Here is a 9,252-nt window from a genome sequence, read left to right on the forward strand (position 1 = left end):
TAGACTCTTAACATAGGTAGTTATTGACCAAAAATAAAGAAACCAAAGGTAGTCGAAAACAAAAAAAATAATGTAAGGTAGTATTTTTACAAATACCCCTAAATATAAGGTAGTTTCTGACAAAAAACCCTATTCATAATCATATTTGGTACACCTACAAGTGAACAGCTTATTCGAAGTGAAAATTATCACACACATTTCATAATATAAGAGTGATTCACTGGTAACAGAAAAAATGCAGATTATCATAGGAAAGGGTCAGATACCACAAGACCCATTAATTATCTTCCTTTTAATAAACCAAAACTGGTTTCAAACTTAAACTGGTTTCAATTTTTCTTGAACTGGATCTCAACCAGATTTTTGTAAAAACAATGCAGATCAAGTAACCAAACCAAAAAAAAAAAGACACAAGTTTGAGTCTTTAAAACTGGGTTTCAGTTCAGTTCCATGTTACAAAACCAATGAGAAAAAAGTTACACGTCACCTCAGTGGATTTCTGAAGAAGTCAGGTCAGTGCTACTCATAGAGTAAAGACTTGTTAGTTGTTAAGACCACAAGCGTAAGTAACCAGATGAAACGGAATCAACATATGCTGATGTTCGGATAAGGGAAACAAAAGGAATGAAAACTGGTAAAAGCACAATAGGAAGCAATTGAAAAGGGAACGATAAAAACCTGCCCCGCCCATGCCGAACACGCCAACAGAATCAACATTATCATCATTTAGCTTCTCCAAAAGTTGGTGAAGAAGTTGAGTCCTAGAATCCAAACCCTTGAGGAAGGGAGTAGGAATGGGCTTCAAATCTTCCGTTCTTATACGCAAAGTAACTGGATCTCGCGGGCATTTACTAATTACTTCATCTTGTATATGTTTAGCCATAAATTTAGCAGCTTTGCTAATCAGATAACGGTCATGGTAGTTACAACAAAGCGCAAGTGGAGAGCAGCAACAACCCCTGTGTTGTTTGGTGACATCGTCCATTTCCTTCTTTGATCCGCGACCCCTAATCAAAAGGCCATCAATGACTTCCAATCCTAATTTGACATCCACTGCATGAGGCACGGCCTTCTTAAAATCGTCATTGTCCATTAATTTCCCAAGAGGTGTAAGCAGATAGGCTAAAGGTGTAAACAACTTCTTAGCGGCTTCTTTTACCATATTCTCACTCACAGCCTTCGCAGGTAATTTAACTAGAAGAGGTTGTAGAACATTGGACTCGTCATCCTCGCGATTTGGCCATAGTTCCTCATCACTTGAATAATATCGAGCTTCTCTGACAATCTCCTCTATCTCTTTGTCGCCTTTTGTAAGCTTATCTAAGTCACTATCCTTTAACATTCTTATGGTTATTACTGCCATCTTCCTGTCCTCCTTCATAAGCTTCTTAAACTCGTCAATGGTATCCTTCATGACTTCCACTACAACTTCAGCCACCTGTTTATAATCATCTTCTAGAATCGTCCCCATCTCTTCCTTGGACTTGTCCACGTCTTCCTTGAGCTTTTTCATCACTTTGATCACCAACTGCTGCATCTCACTCTCCTCTCTTATACGCCTCTTGAGGTACTTACTTCCCATCATTTTTACCACAAATTTCGCTGTTTCAATGTCCTTATACATAAGACCTTTCAACTCTTCATCTTCCGTCAATATCCTGACATCTTTAAGCCAACTCGCAGCTTCCCTTGTAATCTCCTCCAGCTGATCATTCCCCTCCTTCACCTTCTTTTTGATGTCGTCCTTCTTATTACAAACATCACTAAGGCTTTTATGAAGTGCACAAAGATTATTATCGCAACTTCCAATGTAACCCACATACTCTTTAGCATTGTCATAAAAAAAGGATTTAGTCGCCTTCAACACTGTTAAAACGTCGCATACCATCACTTCCGGCTCTTTTGAAGCGTCTTCTCCTAGGAAACCAACAAATCTACGAAAAAAATAGACATTGATTGCAGAATACGTTAAGATAATTGATGCAACCCGCTATAATACTCCAATATTCAACTTTGGTGATGTGTCATCGTCGACACAATTCTCTTGCATGTGTCAGAGATTAGACATTTCAGTATAGAGTTTGAGGCCAAAGAACATACTTCCTCCATTCAACTCCACTCTACCACTTTGTTTTTTCACGTTTGCCAACGCGTGTTTTACGCGGTAAATATCGTTAGCTACGTATTTACAAAAATTATAAAAGTTAGATATTTTTAATGTACTCGTAAAGACGAATGAAACAAGATCTCACATGAATATATTTTCACTTACGTATTGAGAGAAAATCGAAACTTAATGTTCACTTGTGAATAGTGTGGAAAATGAAAAGTGGTAGAGTGGAGTTGAATGGAGAAAGTATATTTTTGGCTTTCTAAAAACATTATCAGTACTCCTTTAAATGCCAAATGTAATGCCAAATGTAACCTTGCCCTTTAATCGTTAACTTAGTCCTTTAAATCCTGACATACATGAGCATTTGGCTTCTTTTATTTAGTCACCTAGTCTACTCCCTCCGTTTTTATTTTATATATTACGATTTCGCTAAATTTAGTTTTTACTAAAATATATTTTTGTCCAAAAACTTCTCATTAAGGGTGTGTTTGGCCTAGTTTGTAAAAGTGTTTTTGGACTCAAAAACACTTTTTGGCCAAACACATAATTTTCTAAAAGTTAAACAAAAATTCTCTAAAGCTAAAAATCCATATTTTTGCCCATAGAAATAGAAGCAGCTATTCGTTGTTTCTGCTTTTGAAAAACACTTTTGAAAAATTAAGCTTGGAAAATAAAAACTCATTTTTGAGAATCGAGGCCAAACATGCTCTAAATTCCCTATGAAAAATTCTTTCATATGAGTATATGTATGTTTGGCCTAATTTTTTGAAGTGCTTTTAGTCACTAAAAGCTTAAACTTGGCCAAAGATACATTTGAGGTGCTGTTTGGCCAAGCTTTATAAGTGCTTTTATAAATGAAAAAGTAAAAGTTAGGCCAAACATTATTGTTTAAAGAGTTTAAAACTACTTTTAAAAAGCCATAAACTACATTTTAAGCCACTAGAAGTAGAAGTAGCAAATTCATCCAAGGTTATTTTAGTCTTTTTATCAAATACCTTTGCCAAAAAAAAAAGGTAACGTAATCCAATTTTCAATCCAATCCCCATCTCTCTCTCTGACTACTTCCATATTTTTCTAACTCCTCTTCATCTTCCTCCATCTTCCAGTTAATGAATTATCTTCTCCCTTAAATTATTATAACTAATTGACTATGCGGAACAAATCATATGGCGTGACTCGTGAGCATCATCTTGAAGGAATTTTTTTATGAGTTTCTAATGCATGAAAATAGTTAAAACTCGTATTATTTTACATTAGCTCGTATTCTTATCTTAATAGATCGTATTCTTTTGTGCTCGTATTTTTAAGCTTGTATTCTTATCTTAATATCTCGTATTTTTAAGCTCGTTCTTATGTGCTCGTATTTTTTAAATTCGTGATTCTTTTTACATTAGCTCGTATTCTTATTTAATAGCTCATGTTCTTATGTGCTCGTATTTTTTAAATTCGTGATTTTTTTTACATTAACTCGTATTCTTATCTTAATATAGCTCGTATTCTTATGTGCTCGTATTCTTTTAATAATAGTTTGTATGATAGGTCTAGAAATCTACCTCAAAATATTGTTAGATGCATTTTTCCGTCTTGATGATATGTAAATTGCTTCTCGTTCACCGAAATATTGTTAGATGCGTTTTTCCTCCTTGATGATGATGCCAATTATTTCTCTTTCACCATTTTAAAATCATAATTATGGAGAAGGGAGATTTGTCGACTGTTGTTTAAGAGAAATTTAGAGAAAGGAAAGAGGAGAGTTTGTCGACTTAATAGAAATCAGAATTAGGGAAAAAGGAGATGTGTAAAAAAAAAATATTTTTATCGGGCTTAGATAGTTTAATATATTGTAGGATTCTATTTGTGTAGCAAATTGGTGCTTCTACATCTACTTCTAGTTTTCTTTGTATTCATAAGATGAAACAAAAAAATTGTTCACTAATTGGCCAAACATATCAAACAATGAAAAAACAACTTCTTTAAAAATTTGGCCAAACACTTATAATTATTTTAAGAAGTAGTTTATGAAAAAGTCCTTTTAAAAAGGAATTTTTTTTTAATAAATACAGGGGCAAACACTCCCTTATACAAGAAAAAGTGAAAAACTATTTCTAAAAAGCTTAAAATCAGTTTTTAGCAGTCAAAAGCAGAAGCATCAATTTGGTGCTTCTAGGTTTTATTTTTACTTTAAAAAATTTAATACAAAAATGACAAATTTTTATGTTGTTAACATTTCAATAATATAAAATAAACGGATTTTTCCCATGGTACCCATGTGGTTTGTTACTTTGTCCATGATACCCCTCTTTTTAAGAATGTATCTATGGTACCCTTGGAGGTTTATTATTTGTGCCAATGGTACCCTTGTTGAATTATGGACGTTTAATTAGGAGTAACGGAGTTAAATTAAGACCAAACTAAATTTGGCGGGAAAAAAAGTTTTTTAACAACTTTTTTTTTTTAAAATAAAGTTTGCACCAAATACCCCTGAGGTTTACAATATACCCTTTTCTCATTTAAACCTCAGGGGTATTTAGTGCAAACTCCATTTTTTTAATAAAATTTTTAAAAAACTTTATTAAACAAATGTGCCCATGTTGATCCTTAGAACTTGTTTCAAGATAAAACATGGATGGAGAGAAAAGGAAGGAGGAAATGGGAAAGGGAGGGAAGGGAAGTTTAAGAAAACGGCTAAATGAGCTTTCCCTTCAATAAAATTATTTGGCTTTTAAGAGAGAAATGGAGAAATCTGCTTTTATTCCCTACCAAATTTCTTTATTCTCATTTTGCTAACCGAACAAAAGAAAATTTCCTTTCAAATACTCACCCTTGTACTTTAAATTTCTCTATTCAAACAAAGGGATAATGAAAACAGCAAGCAACAAGAATCGGAAAACATAAAAGGAAACATGAATTGAAAAACAAAGCAGAAAATATTTCTTTTAGTAATTTCTCAGAATGAAAAAATTGAAAATCCTCAGCATTGATTCCTAAAATTGAAAATCCTCAAACAGCAAACCATTTTCGCCCGATTAGTCTTTGTTCAACAATTTATAAAATTATTGCAAAAATCTTGACTAATCGTCTTCGAAGTGTTTTGCATAAGATTATACACCCGTTTCAAGGTGCCTTTACACCTAATCGCTTCATTCAAGATAATATTCTTTTAGCACACGAGATTTTTAACTCGTTTAAACGTAAAAAGGGCAAAGGAGGTTGGATTGCAATCAAACTTGATATGGAGAAAGCATACGACAGACTAGAATGGAATTTTATCGAGGAAACTTTTAAGCAAATGGGTTTTAATGCTAAGTGGATTTCATGGATTATGGCGTGTATAAACACTGTGTCTTACTCAGTGTTAGTAAATGGAACACCGGGAGACGTTTTTAAACCCACTCGAGGTATTCGACAAGGAGACCCACTTTCGCCATATATATTTATTATGTGCGCCGAGATTTTAGCAAGATCTCTACAAAAAAATAGCGATGTTAGCTCTAGTGATATTGGTATTAGAATTGGATCTGGGGTGGAGAAAATTCCCTTTCTCACTTTTGCGGATGACACTATCATTTTCGCTAAAGCCTCTAACCAGAGTTGTAGAACTATTAAGTCTATTTTAGATAAATTTTGCACGATTTCCGGACAATTTGTTAATTTTGACAAATCCACTTTTCAATGCATTAGAAATATTGAGCGTTCTCTTCGTGAATCCTTTAGAGGCATTCTTCATATGAACGAGGAAGCTCATTTGGGTAAGTATTTAGGATGTCCTATAATTGATAGCAGAGTGACTAAAAATACTTTCGAGAACATTATTCAATATTCTTGCACTCAATTATCGAAATGGAAAGCGAATTCTTTATCTCAAGCAGGTAGACTTGTTCTTGTAAATGCTAATTTAGCCGCGAAGGGAACTTTTCAGATGCAAAGTTTCCTCCTTCCTTCATCGATCCATAATAGATTAGATAAAATTAATAGAGATTTTCTTTGGAATAAGAATCCTTCCCAACGTTCTCCTAATTTGGTTGGTTGGCATAAAGTTTGTTTACCAAAGTCGGTTGGTGGTTTAGGAATTAAATCTTCTGAAGCAGCTAATAAAGCTCTTCAAATGAAACTTTTATGGAAAATTCTTATGGATAAGGAAAGTATATGGGTCAAAGTGGTATCTAAAAAATACTTGAGAAATTGTTCACTCTTTGATCATAAGCCTAATTCAGCCTCTTCTTGGCAATGGCGTAAACTAATGAGTCTTCGGACTCTTTTTAGAAAAGGACTGAGATGGCAGGTAGGTAATGGTAGCAACATTAAGTTTTGGTCTGATAATTGGGTTTTTTCACACCCACTAACAAGCAGTATGGTTGATGATGATAGTAACCGTGATCTTAATCTTTTGGTTAAAGATTTCATAACCTCAGATAAGCAATGGGATGTTTGTAAATTATCCACTTTAGTGAATAACGATATTGTTAATCAAATTACTAACATTTCAGTGCCACATAATGATATTCCAGATACCCTCATTTGGGGATTGTCCGTAGATGGAAATTTCTCTACCAAAACAGCAACTTGGTTAGCGCAAGGTTTGTTCGATCAAGCTCTTGACAAATGTGAATTTCAGTGGATTTGGAAATTGAATATTCCTCCTAAATTGAAATTTTTTCTTTGGAAAGCATGTGTTAACGGCCTTCCAACGAAAAGTAGACTTATCAAGAGTCATATTGATGTCCCACCTCATTGTGTTCTCTGCAACAATCCTATTGAAAACAAAGATCATTTCTTTTACGAATGTCCCTTGATTGGGTCTGTTATCCAAGACCTGAACATTATTAGTTTCAACAAGTTTTTGTCAAATTATGATACTATTACAAGTCAAAGTTTTCTAACGAAACTTAATTATCTCAAGGATTTAATTCCAAAAGATGAATTTATAAAGATTATTTTTATTTGGTGGAATGCATGGTTCCATAGAAATGATATTATCTTTAATAATGTTAATTTAAGTATCAGCAAACTTATTACTTTATGTAATAATAACACTAAGGCATGGAATGTGACTAGATTTAAGGATCTCAATAATCCCGAGGTAGAAGAGTTAACTAGAAACAATTCTAGTAAGGAAGAGATTTGGTGGGAAAAACCTACAAACGGTTTTCTAAAGCTAAATTTTGACGGATCGAGAATAGAAGGTAATAAAGCTGCTTTAGGATATTCTATAAGAGATCACAATGGTAAAATTGTTTTGTTAGGAGCAAAAAAGTGCGGATCCAATAGTATCCTTATTGCGGAAGCACTTGCTTTAAAAGAAGGTATTTTAGCAGCCAAATACTTAGGAATCTCAAAGTTAATTGTGGAGGGTGATAACTTATGTGTTATTAACTCGATTCGAGGTACTTGGCAAATTCCGTGGGAAATTTCTAGTATTATCAAGGATGTGAAATTAGACCTTCATTTTTTCGATGAAGTGATAATTAAACATTGCTTTCGTGAAGCCAACAAGGTTGCTGACTTTATGGCTTCAGTTGGACATTCATGTCCAACTCTTTCGAGGTGGTTTGATAGCCGGTGGCTTCAACTTACCTCCCTCATTCGAAAGGATGAGATAGGTTGGTCCTACCCTAGAGGATCAACCTAGTTTTCTTTCCTAATCAAAAAAAAAAAAAAAAAAAAAAAAAAAAAGCAGAAAATATTAAGAAATGAAAAACTAAAAAACGATCAGTCCGTTTTTCTTAAGACCATTCTTTTTGGTCTGAAATAAGACGGGTAACATGTCATCATTTTACAATAAAATGTTGTTATTTTTTGATAACATGTTACCATTATTGTTCACATCATTTTCAGGGTAAAAAATGACACCTCTAGTCATAACATTTTGTGAATTAATTGGTTACATTTTCTTAAAAAATGGCAACATTTTATCCGTCTGACAAATAAGACCAAAAGTGTCCGTTTGAAACAAGAATTTGTGAAAAACGATATATGAATTAAAACACAAAAAGGAAATAAGAATTACAAATGGTAAAGAGTAAAAGGGAAGATTGTTTTTAGAACTTACCTTGGGAAAGGCTGAAGAACAAAAGCAACTGGTTTCTCAAGTTGTTGCAACTGTATAAGTGTATAGTAAACAAGTTGGCATTACGCTGTACTTATATATAATGCCATCTAATTGTATAAAAAATTACGGTGAATTAAATATTACGTAAGACAGTTTTATAGTATAATATAAGATTGAGCTATTATATATAAAAAGAACCGTCTCCTACTGTAAAAAAAAAAAAAAAACATTTTTATTCTATAATTTGCGATAAAAAAAATGGATTAGACGGCTCATTTCCAGTTCACATATGCCAACCTCTATTCTTAAACTGAAGTGATAATGTGATTTAACATGTTCAAAGGAGACATATTCAGAAACATTGTAATATTAATATCATAATAATCCCTTTATTCAATTAATAATGTACGTTAGTTTAATATATGCAAGGTGGTTGTCATTTCATGATCGGCACAATATATTAATATTGTGCAAAACGTTGACCAAACCACAGTTAAGAGTACAGACAAATAATTGCCACCTACTTTGGTTAATTATCATAGGATTATTAATAACGGACATAATAGCAATTCCTAGATCATACGTTGTATGATTTGGACAATGTCATTAACTAGTATACATTGTTGTCACCTTTAAGTGGTTTGTTTAGAATTTTTAGGCCTATGTATTAACATTTCACTTTTTATCTTTTAATTTCACTTAAAAATGAGAGTAAAATTATTAAGGGAGTAATAGAGCTTAAATGAACTAGAAAATGGAGGAAAGAGATGGACGATGTAGATAGAAATGGAGGAAGATAGTGTAATAGTCTATCCATTAAGGGGGTAATAATTACACACCTCTCCCCTCAAGTAATGCATTACCTCCATCTGGACGTAATAATTCCTCCCTCACCACCTCTTTCCACACTCCACAACCACCACTAACCACCAATCTCCTTCCATTTCTTCTTATTTTAGCCTCTATTACTCCCTTAATAATTACTCGCATTCCAAGCGAGCCCTTATTATAATTCCTACCTTTTAATAAATTCTGCACTTAAAAAGTTCTTAAAAAATCTTGCTCCTTATTACCATTAAATTTCTCACCT

At 33.3% G+C, this 9,252-nt stretch overlaps 1 protein-coding gene across 1 annotated transcript; it reads right to left on the bottom strand.

The window, feature by feature from the left end:
* Positions 1-541: 541 nt before the first annotated feature.
* Positions 542-8,276, bottom strand: LOC141590781 (uncharacterized). The gene is made up of 2 exons (XM_074411339.1): positions 8,163-8,276; positions 542-1,934 (listed from the first exon to the last, which is right to left on the bottom strand). Exon 2 carries the CDS (start codon positions 1,886-1,888, stop codon positions 542-544), a length of 1,347 nt encoding a protein of 448 aa, XP_074267440.1. The 5' UTR covers positions 1,889-1,934; positions 8,163-8,276.
* Between the last annotated feature and the right edge of the window lie 976 nt (positions 8,277-9,252).

This window comes from Silene latifolia, chromosome 7 (genome assembly GCF_048544455.1).
Source record: "Silene latifolia isolate original U9 population chromosome 7, ASM4854445v1, whole genome shotgun sequence".
In the NCBI taxonomy this organism is placed as follows: Eukaryota; Viridiplantae; Streptophyta; class Magnoliopsida; order Caryophyllales; family Caryophyllaceae; genus Silene; species Silene latifolia.

What these genes read in the sequence shown, in the direction of transcription:
- LOC141590781 (XM_074411339.1), bottom strand. Translation starts at nt 1,888, where the DNA reads ATGGTATGCGACGTTTTAACAGTGTTGAAGGCGACTAAATCCTTTTTT.